This window comes from Carex rostrata, chromosome 27 (assembly GCF_964058835.1).
Source record: "Carex rostrata chromosome 27, lpCarRost1.2, whole genome shotgun sequence".
Taxonomy (NCBI): domain Eukaryota; kingdom Viridiplantae; phylum Streptophyta; class Magnoliopsida; order Poales; family Cyperaceae; genus Carex; species Carex rostrata.
The window spans coordinates 3,955,152-3,977,181 of NC_135944.1; the positions used below are offsets into that span (position 1 = coordinate 3,955,152).

General features: G+C 29.2%; 1 protein-coding gene across 2 annotated transcripts; it reads right to left on the minus strand.

Annotated features, from left to right (window-relative positions):
• Positions 1–500: 500 nt before the first annotated feature.
• On the minus strand, positions 501–12,551 carry LOC144544876 (protein DETOXIFICATION 40-like). Of its 2 annotated transcripts, none has more exons than XM_078293413.1 (7): positions 12,002–12,551; positions 3,009–3,640; positions 2,848–2,904; positions 2,511–2,749; positions 1,408–1,526; positions 921–1,007; positions 501–762 (listed from the first exon to the last, which is right to left on the minus strand). In XM_078293413.1, exons 1-7 carry the CDS (start codon positions 12,389–12,391, stop codon positions 697–699), a joined length of 1,590 nt encoding a protein of 529 aa, XP_078149539.1. In that variant the 5' UTR covers positions 12,392–12,551; the 3' UTR covers positions 501–696. The 2 variants fall into 2 exon arrangements, with proteins under 2 accessions (XP_078149539.1, XP_078149540.1); XM_078293414.1 differs by lacking the exon at positions 12,002–12,551 and adding an exon at positions 4,988–5,425.
• Positions 12,552–22,030: the final 9,479 nt, after the last annotated feature.

A 22,030-nucleotide genomic window follows, 5' to 3' on the forward strand; every position in this document is an offset into this window, starting at 1 on the left:
ATGATATCCACATTAAAATGTAATTGGATACCAAATTTTATATTTGTTATAATTTATTGACTATTTTTTTAAATAGATGCAATATCACTGTTTTCAGAAAAATTTGGACAATATAAAAACAATGATTTTGCACCTAGCTTAAAATATAATAAAAAATTTACTCCCTAAGCACATTTTAATGTGAATAAAATGTTGAGAGGTTCTGATTGTTTGTTTGAGCTTTGAAATCGAAGATAAAACTGTAGAATATGATTAGGGTATTAGGTGTTTTGACAAGTAGCGATCAAATAAATTAGTCCGATAGACTAAACTACTGTTGATTTTATTGCATATACACTTAATATTTCAGATTGCTATGATAACATTTTTTTTTTCGGTTGTGGGTTATTGGTTTTTTTTTTTTTTTTTTTTGTGGGGGGGGGGGGGGGGGGGGGGGGGGGATGCTGAAAATGTTTACAATACGAATTGTTTCATTACTTTAAAACAGGATGGACTATTTAATGGCTCTTAAAATTGGTACTAAAAAGAATAATAATATAATTTATTAATTAACGGGAAAGAAGAAAGTTAATGAAAGATTACAAAAGAGCTACTTGGATACATGCTACGGCTCTTTATTATGGTGCTAGAGACTTCAAAATTATGAATAGAAGATATATATCTCGGAATTAATTCCAACATATCACTAAATTTTGATCAATTTAGAAGGGGTACTTTTTTCTTGTTTTCCCATTTGTTCAACCTTTTGTTAGCTTCCTCCACCTACAATATAAAAAAAAACCAACCAAATAAAGTTATTAACAACATATTTCTAAATATTTTATTTCTCAAAATACAAATAAATTCATATACTTTTTAAAAAAGGAAACAAATTTATTATGGAACAAAGTAATAAGCATTAATAAGTTATTGTTATGTACCTCTTTTTTCCAGTTTGTCGTTACAGTGACCCAAATTAAAATTACAGTCTGCATGAAAGTTCCTCCAATCATGCCTAACCATATTCCCTGTTTACAAATATATGAAATTAGTTAAATCTAATTAAAACAAGTTTTTTTTTTTTTTTTAAATGTTAGACTTGAGTATGAACTCAAGAAATCATCATACAAATGCAATTAATAATGAATAATTATATAACAAGAATGAGACACTTTTCGCGAGGATAAAAAAGTGACTTTTTGCGACGGACTACTTTCATTATCTAGCTTTTTTCTTTTTGCGATGGTACTTTTTGCGACGGACGACCGTCATAAATGTGTTTTTTCCCTCGCAAAAAGTGTCTACTATGTTGTAGATATATATATATTTTCTTGTTAACTGTTAACAAATTAATTGACCCTGTTACAGAAACTAATTAAATTGCAAGAAAAAAAAAATAGTTGTATGTATATAAATTAATATACTTACTGATGCACCCAATTGGAAGTAGAAACCAAGGAGGCATCCAAGAGGTATTCCAACAACGTAATAGCAACCAACATTTACATAAGCAACAAATGCTTGCCATCCACAACCAACAGCCACCCCTTTTCAACAAAAATAAAACAAACAAACCAACAAACAAACAAAATTTTGTTAATGATGCATTGATGTGTTTGTCCAAATGATGAAAGAGTTGATAGAACCACATCTGATATTTTTAGGAGCTAGTTACATCTTCAAACTATATAAATATATTTTTTGAATAACAATAAATATTAACTGGTATGACATCAAAGTCAATAAAATACAACAAGTTTACAATTAAAATAATAATATGTCATTAAATCCAAACAATAATTACCAAACAAGATATAAATGTTTTTGTTTCTAACTGTTTCCTAGTAAATAACAAATTAATAATATTATCTTTTAAGGGTTAGAACCTTCTAAGGCATTACCTAACACCGACATGCTACATCAAACTTTTCATGAAATATTTTGTCCTTTCTAAACCTGACAAAAAAACTCTTTTGTTTTTTGTGCATAAATTTCCTGAGGAAATTATGGATGGGTTTCAACTTTCAATTAATATCATGATGTAGTACAGCAACTGTATGTCTTTTCTGTTAACTTCTTGTTTTTTTTTTCTGTTCCTTCCGTGATCTTGTCGTACTTAAGGTCATTTTCATATCTATGAATATCATAATTTTATCCTATTATTTTAAAAATATAAATTATTAATGAAATAAAATAATATATAAATTACTTTTTTACAAATTACTGATTAAGAATATATAAAATATTGGATAAATTAATTTTATCATAAATTAGTAAATAAAAATTATATAAAATGTTATATAAATCAATTTTAATCATAATATTAAACTATTTGTTATACATAAAAAAAATATTATATATAATTTCATATATCAATTTCCCATACGAAATAGCTCTCAATCGTAATCTGTCTCATAAAGCTCACGAAAAGTTTTTTTACCCGCACCAATATCCATCTTATCGAATAAGATACGTATCGGTTAAACAAATGAAATGATTTAAAAAGTAAACAAGTAACAAAAGGTGCATACCAGATAGCACCGGTTGAATGCCGTTAAGGATTAGAGTGGCAGCGAGAAGCGGAGTCATGGCTGCGACTGCATCGGAAACATCTTCTCCTTCGGTGAATATGTAACTGATGTAGTTTCGGCAACATAATATGATAATTGATAGTATCACTGATATTACAAAAGACAGTACTGTCACGACGACAACTGAGAAAGAAGCCGATTTCGGGTGCCCTGCTCCAAGCTCATTGCTCACTCTCACACTACATTCATTTAAACAAATTAAACTACATATATTACCACAAATTTCATATACATTTAATTTACTGGTAATCTGGTTCTTAATTTTAAGGGACTTTACCTTGCAGCTGCATTGAATCCCACTGAAATCATGAACACCCAACCAGAGATTGTCATGCTGAATTAAATCAAAAGATCATGCATGTTAGATAGATGATTAATGGTACAAAAATAAAAACTTTATATATAGAAGTGCAAAACAATTGAAGGCCATGTGTTTACCAGACTGATAGCGATGCAAGTGCCATTTCGGGATCGGGTAACAGCCCCGCAACGAGCACAAGTATCTGAAAGTACCATGTTTCTAAACAAAGCATCACAGCTGAAGCAAGTGACAACTTGAAGAAATCTGGTAGACCCGAAAACGCTTGCATGCTAAACCCGGTCCATGTGAGCCGACATCGGGGACTCCAAACAATGTAAACAAACTGTGCCAACACTATGATCCACCAACTGATACTGAGCATGATCGAGGCACCGATCAAACCTAGTCCGAATTTGTACACCACAAGCCAACTCAATATCAAATGCACAACAAGCGTACTCGCCGAAATGTAAGCGCTCGGTGCCATGATACTTTGAGCTTGCATGAACTTTTGGATCGGAAAATTTGCGGCGTAGGCAAAGATTTGAGGGATCAAACCGTAAACGAAAATTGCAGCAGCACTTGCGATTTCGGGGGATTCACCAAGAAGGATTAGAAGGGGTTTAGAGAAACCGTAGATCACGGCCAAGGGGATACCGGTTGCCATTAGGAGAATAGTCGACCGTTGGAGGTATATGCCGAGCATGTCGTATTTTTGCGCGCCATACGCTTGGCCACATAGGGTTTCCACAGCACTTCCCATTCCTAGCTGTTAATTAAATTGGATTTGTTCCAATAGATATTACTTATTAGCACTTGCAAAACAAATTAAGTATATGTATGTTTCACTCATAAAAGCAAGATGAATTTAGTACAAATTTTATAATTCATCAAATAGGCTGCAATTACATTAATTAAATATATATATATCTTATTATTTTTCATGAAATGATGAATAATATTAGAATTGTAGGGTATAATTGATACTCACCAGCTAAGATCACAATATAATTATATTTTTTCACATTTTATTTTTAAAATATTGTCAAAAATCTGATCAATTTCAGATACAATGTGAAACACAATATATATCACAATCAATTCATAGAGTGTGAATTTCCAACTTAAAAAAAATACTAAGGAAAAGCTAGAGAACCAATTATAGTTTCTTAAATTGAAATAGGTGGGAGTTGCATGTCAAAATTTAAACCATATTATAGTTGCATGTCAAAATCAAAATAATTTCATATTATTCCTTGAATTTTGACTCTTTAAAAAAAATCTTATATATATCATCATCTAATAATAAATATGTAAAAATTGATAGGTTGGTCAAAGTATTGACCTTTAGATCCAATGAGACAAAATTACTTCTTGAACTTTGTATTAAACATAGTATATATTTCAGTAAAATACTAAATCATCAAAACCTACCACATTTTTTATTTTATTTTTGAAAGTCTTGGCAGTTCTACCACATTTTTATTTTCAAAGCCAATGTGCAATTGTACAAGTGCACCTTCACAGTCACCTACGTGGAATTTCTCCAACCTTATATTCTTTTTTTTGGAAAACTTGGTAACGGCAACCTTATATTCAAAGTAAGAATTCCATATATACACGTGCCATTGTTAATTTCTTTGTTTAGCTAGACATGGTTCATGGTGAATAACTGAATATATATACTACCCATAAAAGACAAAAAAATAAAATGTTCTTCCCTTCAAAATTAATTGCATGATAAACATTGTCTGTTTTCACATAGCCTGTTAACAAATATTTCTAAATAAACAAATGGTTACTTTTGATCCTCTTTTATTATTTATTAATTTTATTAATTTAATTAAGAACCAATGTTTTCTAATTTTGCATTGAGTAAAAGATACAAAATCTAATTTCATAACTATATTTAGTCCTAAAAACTAAGCACCACACCATTATCTGAGAAAACTAATTAATTTGCACTAAAAAGGAGAATTAAGTATCTCAAAGCTCAACATCCCCCCCCCCCCCCCCCCCCCCCCCCCCTCAAGTTTTCTCATAGAGCAACCAAAAATTGATTTTTATTTTTTTATATAGAATTGATACTTGTGCGTGTATGTGTGCGTGTGCGTACCATAAGGCCGTAAGCGAAGATTTGGATGCCGGTGTTACCGAGAGAAGCCGCAGCAAGCTCTAACGTGCCGAGATGTCCAGAGAAAATCTGAGTGGACATCGACATGAGATAATTGATCATGTACACGAAAACAGCGGGCGCCGCTAGCTTCACAAGCAATCGTATCTCGATCAAGGTTGCAAGCCAAGTACGGCGAGCCCACGGCATCGAGTGATCATTCAAAACACTCTCTAGAGCAACACTTGCTCCATGAGAAGCACCGTCGCCATTTCCTACCTCGTTAGGATTAGAGGAGGCCGGTAGAGGCCGGTCATCGTTGCCGGTATAGTCGGGGGTAGAAAGGAGAGGTGTGTGTAGCTTTTGGTGTGTGCTCATGATCAGAGTTAGGATTTGAAAATTTCAAACTATGAAACGAAGGGGGAACTGGTTGGTTTTATTTATATGAAAAGTCAGATAAGTTGGGTATGTATTGATATCAACCAGTGATTCAATGTTTTCAATATTTATATTTTTTTTATTGAAGAGTATGACACAATCTACATTTTTTAAATAATATTTTTCAGAATTAAAAATGCGTTTCTCCAAAGAATCTCTCTAACTTGTGTCACTGCACTAAGTTTACGTTTCCTATATTAATTAATTAATTGTTTCATTTTTTTTTTCTAAATTGTTGTTCCTACACATCTCTTTAAGTGTTATTTTTTTAATTTGTGTGCCTAAACTTCTCTTTCATTGTTTATTATCTCCTATATATTAATTATTTTAAATATTTTTTATCATCTATACAATTTTTAACATGCGATGAAAGGTAAAAGGCAATATATTAATTAGCTCTGCTAGATGCATGCATTTTTAAAATGAGGAATGTTATGAACAGTATTTTAATTAAATTGGTTATATCATTTTTTCCGATTTTATGATTTTTTATTTTATTTTGAGAATAGATCGGTAACTAACATATACAATATTCACATATAATATATTGTCAGGTCCAATAAAAGCATTGATTAATTAATTACCTCCACATGATTTGGTCAGATGCATTAAAATTTCATGTGATACTAACAGTTGGATATAATATTATTTTACTACACATGTTTCGACATCGTTTTAGAAAAAATAAAAAAATTTAGTTAGCAATCAGCATGGATTGGAATATGTACTTTATGATTAAATTTAATATGAATATGTACTTTCTGATTAAATTTTATATGAATATGTACTTTCTGACTAAATTTTATATTTTATAATTTTTTACTTTTTTTCTAAATAGAAAAAAAAATCACTATTTTTCAATGGTCTAGAATTTTTCGATCAAGTAATTTTCTATACTTATTTTAAAAAATAATAAAAAATAAAAAATATATATAAAATTTAATCTACAAGTACATTTTCATATAGAAACAAGCTTCTAAATAGCTAGCTATAGCGAAGCTATAGCGCCGCTATAGCGGTTTTGGACCCAGAAATCTAAGCTACGGGCAAAAACTGCGCTAATCAAGCTACGACCGCTATAGCGGTAATAGCGGTCCGCTATAGCGCGTAGCGCGTAGCGGCAATAGCGGTAATAGCGGTCCGCTATGCTACATGGGTTATGATTTTGCAATTTTTTTTTCTGAAAACATGATTTTGCAATTTTAATGGGCCTTAATATCTAGATTGGTTTTTTTTTTTTACTTTATTAAGCTATATCAATACAATGGAACATGTGCGGGCTATACCGCTATATCAATTAAATTTTGTATCATGCATTAATATATGGTAGTGGTATATTTTGAATATAAAATATATCGATAGTTTTTGAATTAGGGATATTTTGAATGACAATTTGAACTTTGTATTGGTTTAATATGAATAATATTAGAATTTTTTAATTAATTTGATTTTTTTTTTCTTGATGAGACATTTTTACTAGGCAAAGCCTTCTATGGACATAAGGACCTATTTGTAAAATGAACATATTTTTATTTTTAAAGTTCAAACAGTCGATCCGAACCGTTCATCTGTTCTCCATATTAATATGTGCTTGGAGACCAAATTTTACATTTTTCTGATTTTTTTTACTATTTATTAAGATGGGTACAAAATTCAATGGTCTGAATTTGATAATTTTTATACCCATCTTAATAAATAGTAAATAAATTCAGAAAAATGTAAAATTTGGTCTCCAAAGATATATTAATATGGAGAACAAGATGAACGGTTCGGATCGGCTGTTTGAACTTTGAAAATAAAAATATATTCATTTTACAAATAGGCCCTTATGTCCATAGAAGCATCACTCTTTTTACTATTAGTAGAAATATAAAATATAATTTTTAAAATAAAAAAAACGCTATTTATAATAGCTTTCGCTATAGCTCCGCTATTCGCTAAAGCTTTTTTTTTTGGTCTCCCCGCTACACCGCTATAAACGCTATTTAGAAGCTTGTATAGAAATCATGTTGAAAGGTTGAAATTGACTGTTTGAACTTTAAAAATTAAAATATTGATTTACAGTAAGAAACCGCTATTCGCTATGCATAATATATATAGAAAATTTATTCGCTATGAGATCCTGTCAGAACAGATAATTAAATGGGTTTGAATTCGAATTTATAATGTTTGACCAGTGATCTCATATTGGATCGAATCCGGGTCAGACCAATCAAAATCCATTTAATTATGTTTTTGCTAGATTTAGTTTGAAATTCAACAAAAATTATGATGATGCACTAATTAAGATCAATTATATATAAATTGAGATTAAGTTTCATAAATAAAATAATTATGAAATAATTAATCAAGTTAAAATGGTCAGGTCGGGTCGACCCATGACCCATTTGGGCTGGAGTCCGGTCAAGTTAAGAACATTCTTAATTACTTAAATATTATAAATTTGACAATCTTATTTTGTTTCTGAAGTATAATAATAATAATAATAATAATAATAATAATAATAATAATAATAATAATAATAATAATAATAATAATAATAATAATAATAATAATAAGTTAGGTAGCTGATCTGAATAAAAATAATAATAATATTTAAATAATAAAGTGAACCTTACTAGAAGTTTAATTTGTGTATTTCATGGCATTGTTTCAAGTATAAATAAATAAACTGATATAAGTAATTATAACAATAAGGAAAATTTAGACTAGTTTGTCTAAAAAAAAAAATATTTTTGTTGAATTCATAAAAAAAAAGAAGCCCATCAGAAAGCTTGACCATGAAATTAACTGACACGTGTCCTGATTATACACATGAATTCCAGAGGATCTAATTGTTTTGACCGGTAGTGCAATCTTACATACAAGTTGTTGCTATGTGGGACCCCTAAAGATGTTAGTGTATATATACATTTATAGTTTGATGTTATCTTCTCAAGTAGATACCATCATACCAATTGACTAATGGACTATCAATTGTTGTACTACAATTTGCATGGTGCATATATGGCCCAAAATAGAGCGGGTTAGGTTGGAATTTTTTAATCCGTAGAAATTATTAAAATCAGATATACGAAAATAAAAAGAGTGTCTTGTTTTCAATAAATATAGAAATATCAGGTTTATTGAACTCGATCCAAATATTATGGATCGGACTCAATGATTTAGATCATGTTTTTTTTTTTTTAGTTTGGATCCGAACTGTCCGATTATAGGAGAATTAATCTCTGATCTACAAATGATCCTAAAAATACATAATATTTGGATCTAGATTATTAGGTCATATTCATATATTTTGGATCGGTCTCAATGAGTCAGATATTTCTATATTTGTTAGAATCAAGACACTCTTTCTATTTCCATACATCTAGATTTAATAATTTTTATGGATAAAAAATTTCTAGCTAGGTCTCATGAGTATTGGATCTATTTCAGGTTCGATAAGCTCTAAGACTGTTTGATCTGCTTTAAGATTTACACACACAAAAATTAAAATGTGTAATGTTGATATATAATGCTTGACTAATCTAAAGGTACAGAACTAATAAAACCCTACGAGTGAGGCTATGATACTATTGATAGCGTATTTTGGTCTGTACTATAGATATATTTTTATTTTGAAAATTTAAATAGTCAATCCGTACTATTCAACATGAACTCCATATGAAAATTTGGTTGGATGCCAAAATTTTACATATTTAATTTTATTATACTATTTTCCTAAATAGATACAATCACTTGATGATATAAAAATTATTCCACCCATTATTTACAAAATCACATATTTATGTGTGAAAGGAATGTGTTTTAATATTTTATTTAGTAAATAATAAAATTAATTATTATATTAACATTATCTGTTATTATCAGCTACTTTTTTTTTATCTGACAAACATAACAGATAAGCATAGGTACGAGAGTAAAGACAATTTATAATGGATTTGAATACGAAAATATTTCCACCCAATCTTAAATTATTATACCCATTGACACCCCTAACTGAAAGTCTGAAAGTATATAAATCTTCATCTAAATAATCAACTTTATAAAGTGATGGGAGAAAGTGGGAAAAAAAGAACCAACTATAATGTTAAGTACTAAGAAGAAAATCTAATTAGTTTGACCGGTAGACGTAGTGCAACCTTTCATATATATAAAGGTGGTGCTTGCATGATTGAGATTTAAATTGGTTATTTTAATTTAAGCTGACTTAAATTATTTACATTTAATTGTGCTTTAATGTTAAATTATATTTTAATTTACTTTTTGTTTGGTTGAAGTTTAAGGGTTAATTTATGTTTCGTTACGATTTATATTTTAATTAGGATTCTATGATGATTATTTAATTTAAATAACTAACTCCTATTTTACGATGATCATTTACTTCAACATGATATACAAAGTCCAAATAATCGATCCGAATCAAATTTTATATTTATTAGAAAGTTTACTATTATTCTAAATAGGTGCGAAATCACCTAATCTAAAAATTATGGAGCATCTCAAAATAGTAATTTTGTATTTATTTAAAAAATATAGTAAACAAATTCTATAAAATATAAAGTTTGCCACCAAAATAATTTTTCATATGAAGATTATGATAAACCTTTTTAATTTTAAAAATGAAAATATTGATCTATAGTACTAACTAAATTTTGCTATGTATTATTCGTCTCAATAAATCTACAAGAAAAACAAACAAAATACAAAAATGCTTATCATTCCAAAGTTCGTACTTGAATTATTTACAAATTAAATTTATTAATTAATTGGTCAAGCAATTTTCAAACCATTTTTAACTGGTTAATTAATTAGATTAGAAAATTAATATTAAAAGAACTCATTAATTTTAAAACAATTTCTTTTATTCGTCGCATATAAAAAATTAATTAAATGTAAATTTATACTTGGTCTTGTACTATGCGTTGAGATTTTTATAATTTGATTCTATAAATTGAAATATATTTAGCAAAATGCTACAAACAAAAAAGAGTTTTGACATTGAAAGCGTGATCAGGAAAGTCACACACATGTCCACAGTATCCGCATGATTCCCAGAAGAACGTGGACCCATAAAGATGTCCTCGTGTATAAATTTCGTGGGCCCATAAACATGTCCATAATTAAGATGCCCTTGTATATAGTTTGATATGATATTGACACACATGTACATGATTTGTGATGTGTCCGTGTCCGTGTCGTGTAACCACTAATGTCGTTAATTTGAGTTGTGCGTTATATTATGTGATGTTTGTGTTGTGTAGTAAATAATAGTATGTACTAGACGGACGAATATGATACTATTAAGTGATTAATTAGAACTAATTGAACAAATAATTGATCATAGTTAGAAATAATTGGTCAATTAATTGAAAAAATTTGTGACAGATTGATCATAGCTAATAACTAATTGGATGATTAATCGGTTTAAATAGACGTTTTTACAACATTGGTTATATCTAGTTATATATCAGTGTTGTAAATAATGATATGCGGTCGCCGGACGGATAGGGTACAACCACCAAGCAATTAATCGAGAATAATCAGCTATAATAAAAAATAATCGGCCAATTAATTGGAAAAATCTACCACCGTTTGACCACCATCAACGACTAATCGGCCGATTAATCGGCCTAAACGGACATTTTTTACAACAATGTTATATATAATTAAGTTAAATTTTACTTGTCGTGTTGTATTGTGATCAAATTTGAAGAAATTGTCACGGTACGTATGATATTCATGACACGTTAATTGTGTCATGATTCGTATATTGTATCTAAATATGACTGGACATGTTTGGTAAATTTAACTATTTTTCATAATTTAAGTTAGTATATTCAAAATTCACCATTTGATGAATATTTAACAGCCATAATTATGCGTGATGAGCCCAGTTCGCATAGCATTTTAATTTTTTAATAAATAATCATGTCACACAAATAATCACCAAATAAAATACACAAATAATGTCACTTAACTAGCACACGTGTTGTGCTGTGATTGGAAAGTGTCAATTCCTATCTTTTGAGAAAGTGATAATAAAGATGATCTTTACACCAAAAGTCCAAAAGCGTGCAATTCTTCGTATAAATCATGTTAAAAAAATAATGGACAAATATTTGAAAAAAAGAAGAAGATAAATAGATAACTCTTATCTCTTCTTAGAATGTATCATAAATCTCAACCAAATATAATTATACAAAATTTTATTCATCCGAATAAATGAAGTTATTTATAGTGATATATGCATTTACCCTATACTTTTGCCACACAATAATTGAAGTCATTTAATGCAATTTAAAACCTAATTTTAAAATTAACAATTTAATTAGTTTATCAATATTTACTAGATGACCAACTATCTTTTTTAAATTTAATTAATTAATAATTAATTAATTTGATTCCTAAAATATCTTCATGATAAACAATTAATGCATCTCTTTTATTTGAATAAACATTTATTTTAGATTTAATTTATTATTGCCAAATAAAATTGGTCGTAGATACAACCATAAGGCAATAAGCAAAATGTTATATTCAATTTAGAAAAATTAAATATTATATAGGTGCACATACCATAAGGCCATAAGCAAAGACTTGGATGCCAGTGTTGCCAAGAGAAGCAGCAGCAAGCTCCAAAGTGCCAAGATGTCCAGAAACAATTTGAGTAGACATGGACATGAGATAATTGATCATGTAAACAAAAACCGCCGGCGCCGCTAGCTTCACCAAAAGCCGCATCTCGATCACGGTTGCACGCCACATGCGGCTACTCCAAGGCAACGATTCATCATTCAAAACACTCTCTAACGCACGGCTCGCGCCATGAGCATCACCGTTGCTATTACCATCTCCGACTCGGACCTCCTCGGGATTAAACGAGGCAGGTAAAGGCCGATCATCATCGCCGGGGGGACCGGGAGAGGAAAGTAGTGGTGTGTGTAGCTTTTGGGAGGAGTCTACCATGGTGCACAATTTGGAATTGAATGAATGAATTGGTTGTGAAATTGTGAGAAGATTTGAGATGATGATAAGTAATTTGGGGTGGGGAGAATTTGGCAAATTTGGATACTTTCTGTTTTTTTTGGCTACCTTTGTATTCTTTTCTAGAAGGATTCAAGTTGTTGGTGTATTTATATGTTTATATTATATATATAGGGAAGGTGAAGTGAGTCACTTGATAACTGTCACTTGATTTGAATATTGTAAGAACTTTCAATTTTTAATTTTACATTTGTGGTTTGTTTGTTTGTCCGGTTGTGTTGGAAATTTTGTACTGATATTTTGATCATATAGGTGTAATGTCATCTTACGTAATTAGATTTTTTACTAATATTTTCTCCGGTTGTGTTGCAAATATATATATTTTTAAATATTAAATATTTTGAAAATATATTAAAATTTATATATATTATAGAGAAAGATAAAGATTCAGTTTTTTAAATTTTAATATTCAGTAGTAAGCATTATTCGAGTTTTATACATACCTCTCATACAAAGGTTATTGTCTTTTTAATTCAAATATTTTAAAAAAATAAAAAATCAATATATTTTTCATTTTGAATTATTTAAAAAAAAATAAAAAATCAATGTATTTTTCAAATATAGGGTAAAAAATAACTATTGCCTTACTAACTATCAAATTTTACTTTTTATCCTCATTAGGTCAAAGATGAATTTAAAATTTAAAAAATGTATATTTGAATTTTTTTTCTAATAATATAAAAATTAGCATGCCAATTTTATTAATACTTAAAGAATAATTAAAAATTAATGACAGACAACTTGTCCATTGTAGCGTGGGACTTGTGTGACCTTCAAAGAAAACAAAATATTATTTATACTAGTGTGTAAATCATGTGGTCTTTAATAAAATTGGAGAGTAGGTTTGATAGACTCATAGACATCAGATTTTAAATTCAATAAGTTTCAGACTTATTAAATTAGCTTTAAAATCCGTACTTACAAAAATTAATATTAGCACAGAGATATTAAAATAAAATATATATATCTCAAAAAAGGAATAAAATCCGCTGTTATTCTCTTCCCGTGAACAGTTACTCTGCTATCCGTGCTTTTTCAAATCCAACCGTTCAATTTTTTTCAGGAACGAATCTCAAAATAACTTTTTTCAAAACTTTTCTGTGTACGTATTTCAAAATAATTTAATAATTTAATTAAAAAAAACAGAGATAGTAAAAATACTGTTTATGCAGGAGACTAACATCAGATTTTGATCTCTCAGAAATGATGAGAAAGTTGTGGAGTCCATGGTAGGTCTCATGCACATTCAAGTATCCAACCAACTCCGCAGTCCTTTTAAGAAAATCAAAGATATTTACCATGATTTTTGTAACTGCAACAATTATTGAATGGTGTATTATACAATGATTTTGATTTTTTCACTATGGATACAAATTGACCGCTTTGACTAATTGTTGTATTATTATTTATTAGACGGCGCCATTATGGGTTATATGATGTCAGACCCTACGCACCTTCCTTTGTTTCATCAGCCCATAGGTATCTTAACCAAAATTACCAAATTAACCTCACAATTCACAACATGCTAGTTGCGATCAGGTTTTATATTTTTAGAAATGTATTAAATATTTTTCAAGAACTAGATAGATGAAAGTATTTTTTTTTATACCATAAAAAGATCCAAATTGTTAATTCTGTTTTTTAAACATTTATTTAGTAATCGATTTATTACTTCGGTTCTATATAATTTGTATATGGTCTAAACATTATTTATCGTTAAATATTTAGATTTACATACCAACTCTACGAAAACGATTTGAATATTTAGAAAATGCATCAAGAAATTGCATCAATTATTTTAAAAAATTTCATCATTCTCATTCTCACAAAATATGCAATATATTTTTAAAATTTAGAATTTTTTGGTCGTCAATACCATGTAGTCTGCTTTTTTTTTTTTTAAAAAAAATTAAAATTCTATACAACCAATAAATCTATATTGTTATTCGTCAACGTATATGTGTCGCGCCCCAGCGACCGGGCCGGGCACGCGACGCGACAGAACGACATTCTCGCATCCATTCGCCATCCTGTCAACCTACGTCACAACAGAAATAAACAGAAACAATATGGAGTCAGCTACAAAACTCAGTAACCGGTTATTTAACGACGCAGCTTCTCTATAATTGGCTTAATTAAACAACCATTCAAACAGACTGGATTAATCCATATAAATTCAAATCAAATTAAATCTACATATTTAACGGGTGATAGCGTATGAGTCTGGGTTATCAATAAAACAAGTCACACAATATCCATATCATTTCATGTCACACAATCATATCATTTCACGAATTCTCAGAACACACAATCATATCATTTCACAAATCAAATTCGAACCTCAAACCCGCTATCCTGTTAAATATGCATCATAATCCAATACCCAATTCAAAATTCAATTCAACCAAACAAAACGAAAACTCAGATTATAGAGAAGTCCGGTTACCTGATAGCGATTAGTTTAGAAATCCAATTCGAGTTCCAACGACTGTTCAGAATCAATGTGACATAGTCGAAATCCAATCGGACAAACAACCAAATAATAATCAATATCAAAATCTATCATCAAAATATTCTCTCTATTATTTTTCCTATTTTCCTCTCATTTTTCCTTTCTTTTCTTTTCATTTTCGGTTTTCTTTTGATTTTCAATTAAATGAAATCAAGAAAGAGGAGAAGGTTTTTATCTAGGAGGAATCAAATGAGTCACCATAGTTGAAAATTTTACCATGAGCCACGTGGCCAATTAGTGCCACCTCCTTTTTTTTAATTTGAATTTGTCTAATTTACAATTTAAACCTTTAATATTTTCAATATTATAAATGAGTCCAAAATATTTAAAAATGTATACGGGGGTGTTACAATATGTCTATATTCATTATTCAAAAACAAAAATATAACCTCACAATTCAAAAGATGCTAATTGTCATCAGAAATTTTATTCTAGAAATATATTCAATATTTTGTTAAGAATCTTGATTGAAAAAAAATTTAATGCCATAGGAAATAAGAGCTGATTTATTTATTCAGTTCTTTAGAGCTTGTATTAATCAGACAAATTATGTAGCTAAAAATTGAGATTTATATACAAATTCTAAAGAACTGATTTCTTACAAATGTCTCAAGGAGCCGAATTAATTATTTAGTTCCTTCTAGCACAGTGAAATAAATTTTTGATCTTTCTCATTCTGAAATAATATTAAATATATTTCTAAAAATTTAAAATTTCTGAGTTGTCATTCCCATGGAGTACTTGAAAGTGATACTCCATTATTGCCCAATTGGTAATAACGGAAACCATTAGATAATTTATTTTTCTCTATTTTTAGTAATAAATTTATATTCTAAACAACCAATAAGATCAATATTGTTATTGCTCTCCATATATTTCTCTATGAGAACAACAACTTAACCACATAATTCACAATATTCTACTTGTCATATTAAATTTTATTTTTAGAAATAATTATATATTTTTTGTAAAGAATGATATAGATGGAAAATATAAATTTGATGCCACAGAAAAATCGAATTATTTATTTGGTTCTTCAGATATTTTCTAGCTAAAGTTTAGACCTAAGTAAAAATTTTAAGGAATCAAATCAATAATTTAATTCTTTAGAAAATGTCTAAAAAATTGAATTTAACTTTGCAGTTTCTTCAAGTGTAGTAAAATAACTTTTTTTTTCATTTTTCTCATTGTGAAAAAATATTTAATTTATTTCTAAATATAAAATATTCAGGCTTGTCATCCCTATCTGGTACTTGAAAAGTTGAAAATGATACTCCCATTTCTTTCCAATAATATCAATTAGGTGCTTTATTTCTGTCTTTATCTTAAAAAGTGAATTAAAACTTTAAACAACCAATACTATCAATTTTGTTATTCGTCTCCGCATATGTCTATACGAGAAAAAGAAAACAAATTATAAATGTTGCATACTACGCAATTAGAAAAATTTTAAGTTGAACGGTTCTGATCGACCGTTAGTACACTATGCATAATACCATAGTCTCACTCACAGTTTTTACCAATATTTTATCGGGTGAGATTTTGTTCAAAACACTCTGGACTAAAACGTATTCCAAGCCGAGTCTAACCGTTTGATATGTGAGAATAACCAGTTTAAATTTATTATGCTCTAAACACAATTTTACAAAACAAACAGTTTATTTTTAATTTTGAATAAAATTTGTCCAATTTTTTTTTGGGAAAAAGAAAAAAAAATCCAATTTCAAATTTATTTGTAAAAATAAGCAAACATGTTTCCTTATTTTTAGTTTGACCAAATTGTATTATTAGATACTACATGCCAAATAGATAATAAAACGAATCTAATCAATCGACATCTTACATCCAACTTGTTGTAATCTTATCGTAATTAACCCAATTTATATTGTTTGATTATCAAATGGTTAGGTAGAAAGAAGGTAAACTTACCGGAGAGTGACTCGATTTTTACCATTTAACGGCTGCGGTTACACTTTGGAAATTTACAGTAAACACCTCTTTTGTAATAATATTATTAAATTATTACCAAGCAAAAAGCTTGGAAGACAACACCAACTCTCTAAACATTGCCACAGAGAATCCGGACAAAATAAAATCAAGGCGGCTGTTGGCTGTTCCGAGTCAAGAAGTCACGTCATGATTAAAATAGTAAAATAATCACACCTGATTTTTTTTTCTGAATTAATTTAATTCATTTAAAAAAATAAGAATATATTAAAATATTTGTTAATAATTGCAATAAAATTTAATTAAAAAAATAATCACGTGATGTGACATATATAATTAGTTTGCAACTGAATGAAATTATGTCACGTGCCTAACACACATAACATGACACGACAAAGTAAGTAATAATACATTATTTCTTATTGACTAAATTTGATTTGTTTGAAATGATGAGAATAGAGAAAAGTAATTTATAACTTCTCCACAATGTTTTATCTAACTTTTTGCTGAAAAATGTAAGAAAAAAAATTGTAGAAAAAAAAAATAGTAATACTTTCATATCACCTGTTTCCATTGCTTTTCATATTATTTCCAATAATCGGAGTACATATTATTTCTATAAGAACACATTTTATACAATGACTCCCATGACACTTATTGGTGGAGAGAATCTCTATTCCCTGTATTAATGTATTGTTTGAGTTAATTTTTAAACCGTACAATTATAATTCGGGTTAATTTGGTCCATGCTTATAGTGCATTGGACCCTTCAATATTAGTGCGGGTTTAAATTAGACGGTTCAGATCTTAATTAATTCAAATTTGAGTTAACGCAGAGGATACGAATTCCGGGGGAGTTGGAATCTGCATCCTCTGCATTTACATACTATTTGATATAATTTGTGAACCGTACGATCATAATTCATATCAATCCGGCGCCTGCCAATAACACATGAAATGAAATCATTTAATATTAGTTATGAATTTAAATCGGACGGTGCAGATTTTAACTCAAAATTTGAGTTAACTCAGAGGATACCATTTTTTTTGGCAAAGAATCTGCATTGAAAAGAATTGAAAATTGGTCCCCACGTGATGCATGTGTAAGACAAATACAAAATATATTGCTGTTGCCTGTTTCTATCCACGTCATTCTGTAACAGAAGACAGAACTCCATTTATTTTATTATTAGAAAAAAAAATGATTTTTTTTTCCTTTTCTCAATGAACATATTCCATATTTTTTTGGCAGAGAAAATTTATTTAAAATTATAATGCTTGAACTCCCCATTTTTTTTAATGAAAAATTACAATTTCTTAAAGATACATATGAACTCCTTTATAGACGGTGATTTATATGTTTTTTTTAATATGATTTTTTGATTAAACCAAGTTAAAATCTCTCGATACAAACTCAAAGTTTAATTTGTGTGACAGTTCCATTTCTCCGAAATTTTTATTAATATTAAAAATAAAAAATAAAAAAATCGAATTCTACACCATGTTTGATAAGATTTCGAAAAATGTCCAAACCGCACTTTTATTTCACGGTTTTGTGCCAAGTTTCTGCAAACTAAATCCACGGTTTTAGCCCCTCTAGAACCGTAGTACAAATCCATGTTTTTGAAAAACCGGAATTTTTTTACGGTTTTAGGCTAAAAACTGTGAATTTATTTGGGTTTTAGGTGAAGTGAATCCAACCTCAGAAATATTTCTGATTTTTTTATTTAATTACAAATTTTATGAGTTTTTTTTTATTTTTTTCATTAAAATATTAGAAATATTTTATATATTCTTTGAAAATAGATGTAATTCTATATAATTTGATTTATTAGAAGACTGTGACAAATAATTCGGACTAATCTTTTTTATGTTGTAAGAAAAATTAAAATATTTCTTTGTGTGTTATTGGAATAAAAATAAAAAGGTTTTGAATCTGATTTATTGATTTCGGTTCGAAAGTCACTTCTAGATAAAAATAAAAAATATTGTGGTCCTTCTATTTAAAAAAAAATAATAATTGGTTTTCAAAAAGTTGTCAGATGAAATGGTTTTAGCCGTGAAAATGAAATGGTTTTGGCCGTTAATTAAATTTACGGTTTAGTCTAAAATCGTAAAAAAAAATTTTGGTTTTCTGAAACCGTGGATTTTTTCTGCAGTTTGGGAGAGGCTAAAACCTTTGATTTAATTTGCTATTTTAGAATCCAAAATCGTAAAATAAAATTGCGGTTTGGACATTTCAAAATCTTTTCAAACATGATATAGAATTTGAAATATATTAATTTTTTTGGATATTAATAAAAATTTCGGCCCATTTCTTTATGAAATATTTTATTGTTCTATGATTGGTCGTTCTAATGTGTCTTGCCTCCATAATTAACATTATTAACGAAAGAAAAAAAATGAATTTAAACATTATAAGCTTTCATAATAAATAACTAGTAAGAGTAGCTTTCTGAGTAGTCTATTTTTGTACATAACAAGTAATTATTAATATTAGTACAATTGCAATTATATATGTTTCGTAATTTTTTTTTTTTTTTTTGTTAAAAAGACCATTGGTCCAGTTTCATTAAGAAACAGAGTTAATTTATACAAGCTACTACCATAGCCAAAAGACACCATATATTTGCCAGCAACGAAATATCTATCTAACATACTTACAAGCATAAAGCTTGTGCACCAGAATATATGTTTCGTAATTAATGTGTCACCAGTTGTCAATTGAGAATTGAGACAAGTAGGTTGGTGTCTAAATTAATTAGATCAATCAGTTCTTCTCTATTAGGTTGTTGAATTATGAGGTCACATCTTACATAAACAGGGATGCTTTAATCACCTTTTATCATATGCAACCAACAACCCAACAGGGAATCAACTTAGGTGTGCCCCCAAAAAGGGAGAGGTGGGGTTATTAATTGGATCTGATTAGATCATGTTTACTTTACTACAAATTAAACGTTAAAGTTTGAAAGGTAGAGAAATAGAGGGAAAGAGAATTTGTATACAAACGACTCAAATTTTATAACTTCAAAACGGTGTAAAGGAGGTTAACTATTTACTCTATCCTCTTAATTTATTTTCCTCACTTCTCCTCTTCCTTTGTGGAGCATTAGGAGTGTCAACATGTACGGTAAGGATCGGGTGGAAGTATTTTCATATCTATATCTGTACTAGTTACAAATTGTCCTTATCCATACTCTACTTTTACTCACTACAAATTATCTTATCCGTATCCTATCCTTACCCATTATGTTTGTCGCATAACGGATAGTAATGGTTAATACTAATATAATTACTATTTTTATTATTTATTATAAAATATTAAAACATATACATTCATTCATATAACACATGTATAGTATTTTTATTGGAAAATAAAATCTGATCATGCTAAGCACAAATAAACCAATTATAGCACTCTTTTCAATATTTATTAATATATAATATATATAACTTTTTTTTGTATAATTATCCGATTGAGTAACAGGTACAAGATAGGCTTTATCCATGTCCTAACCAGTTTAGATAATGAAAATAAATCTTTACATGTGCCCGTACCCGATAAGTTAAAAAAAAAAAAATCTTACCTGTACCCGTCTTATCGGATACGATATAAGTCAGGTTAAGGATAAAAGGGTGCCATTGACACCCCTATGGAGCATAGCCTAGAGATGTCAATGAAATTATTTTATTAATTTATTCAATCTATATTGTATTTGATAAGATGTATATGAATAATATATTTTTTATTAGCTTATTAGGTACGAATATAAATACTTTCACCCTATTCGTATTGTATGTGTTGACATCCCTAGATCAACTCAATGCCACATCACGCAACAAAATAATTTTATCCTAAAGGGAACATTTTAACTAACTATTTTGTGAAGAGAAGGACTAGGAAAGAAACAAAGAGACATTTGGCTTTCTGATATTGAGATATTTTAACTAACTATTCATGCATATTTTGCTATGATATTTTGGTTTGTACTTGACCAACCACAACATCAAAATAGCAAAGCAATCCTCCGTGCAAATTTTTTTTTTTTTTTTGAGAGAATCCCGTAGGCATGTATTGATTGAAAATAAGATTGTTCTACATTACATTGTGCTTGAACTCGCACTTTAGGGAAAATTTGAAAAACAGTAAACTACTAATAAAAGAGAAGCATTACATCCATTACACGCCCATATCCCCAATGCTAAAGTGTTCCTGATCATTTAACCTCTGCTCCGGTTCCAGGTGCGTGAGATAGCACTGTATTGCTGTCCCACTTCCATTCTTTCCAGTTTTTCTTGCCCAATTAGCCAATCGGTGTGGAGTCCGCACCACCACTCTTGGCACATGCATAATGCGTAAACTGTGATGGTTCCTCTGGCAAGCCTGTATGCATTTCCCCACTGTCTCTGCTGCTCTCCACGATGGGAGATCCATGGTATTGCCATCTATGATTGCTTCCTCCGTGCAAATTCACAGCCAAGCCAGGTCTTTGGTTCTGTCTTTTTCCCACAAAAAAACTACTCCATTCGAGAAAGCACATGTCACACTATATTTTCCTCAAAAAAAATGTCACACTATTGATTTGAAATGAAACTATTATGCCTGAGGGCTTAAAGTAACGAAACTAAGATTGCAAATAAAGTATTGGGCTTTTCTGCGTTGCTCTATTCATTAATTTCAATGAAAGGAATTATAATTGTATGGGCTTTTTGATAATTGTATTCTAGTTCCGGCCCAAAAGATTACAATGGAAGGAATTAGAATTGTATGGGCTTTCAAAGTTTCAACCCTATATAGACCTATACCTCTATATAGGGTTAATACGTATCAGTCTATCAGACATAGTAACATAATTCGCTTATAATAATTGTTTTTGTTTTTTATATTTCGGAATCAAACATCAAATAAAATACAAATTATTCGCGAATAAAATGCAAAAAAATCACAATTTTTTTTTTTTGGTTTTTTTTTTCTTCCATGTGGTACCGAATCATTTTTAAATTACTTCTGAATTATTTTTGAATCATGAGCTTTTAACCCCACCAAACCGAATTCGAATTATTCATTTATCACTATAATATCAGATACTGATACACGT

Bases quoted from the DNA above. Each gene is read 5' to 3' on its own strand.
- LOC144544876 (XM_078293413.1), bottom strand. From the start codon at position 12,391: ATGGTAGACTCCTCCCAAAAGCTACACACACCACTACTTTCCTCTCCC. The intron at 2,750-2,847 runs GTAAAGTCCCTT...AAATGAATGTAG, and splicing joins GGATTCAATGCAGCTGCAAG to TGTGAGAGTGAGCAATGAGC. The intron at 1,008-1,407 runs GTAAGTATATTA...ATTTGTAAACAG, and splicing joins ACTTCCAATTGGGTGCATCA to GGAATATGGTTAGGCATGAT.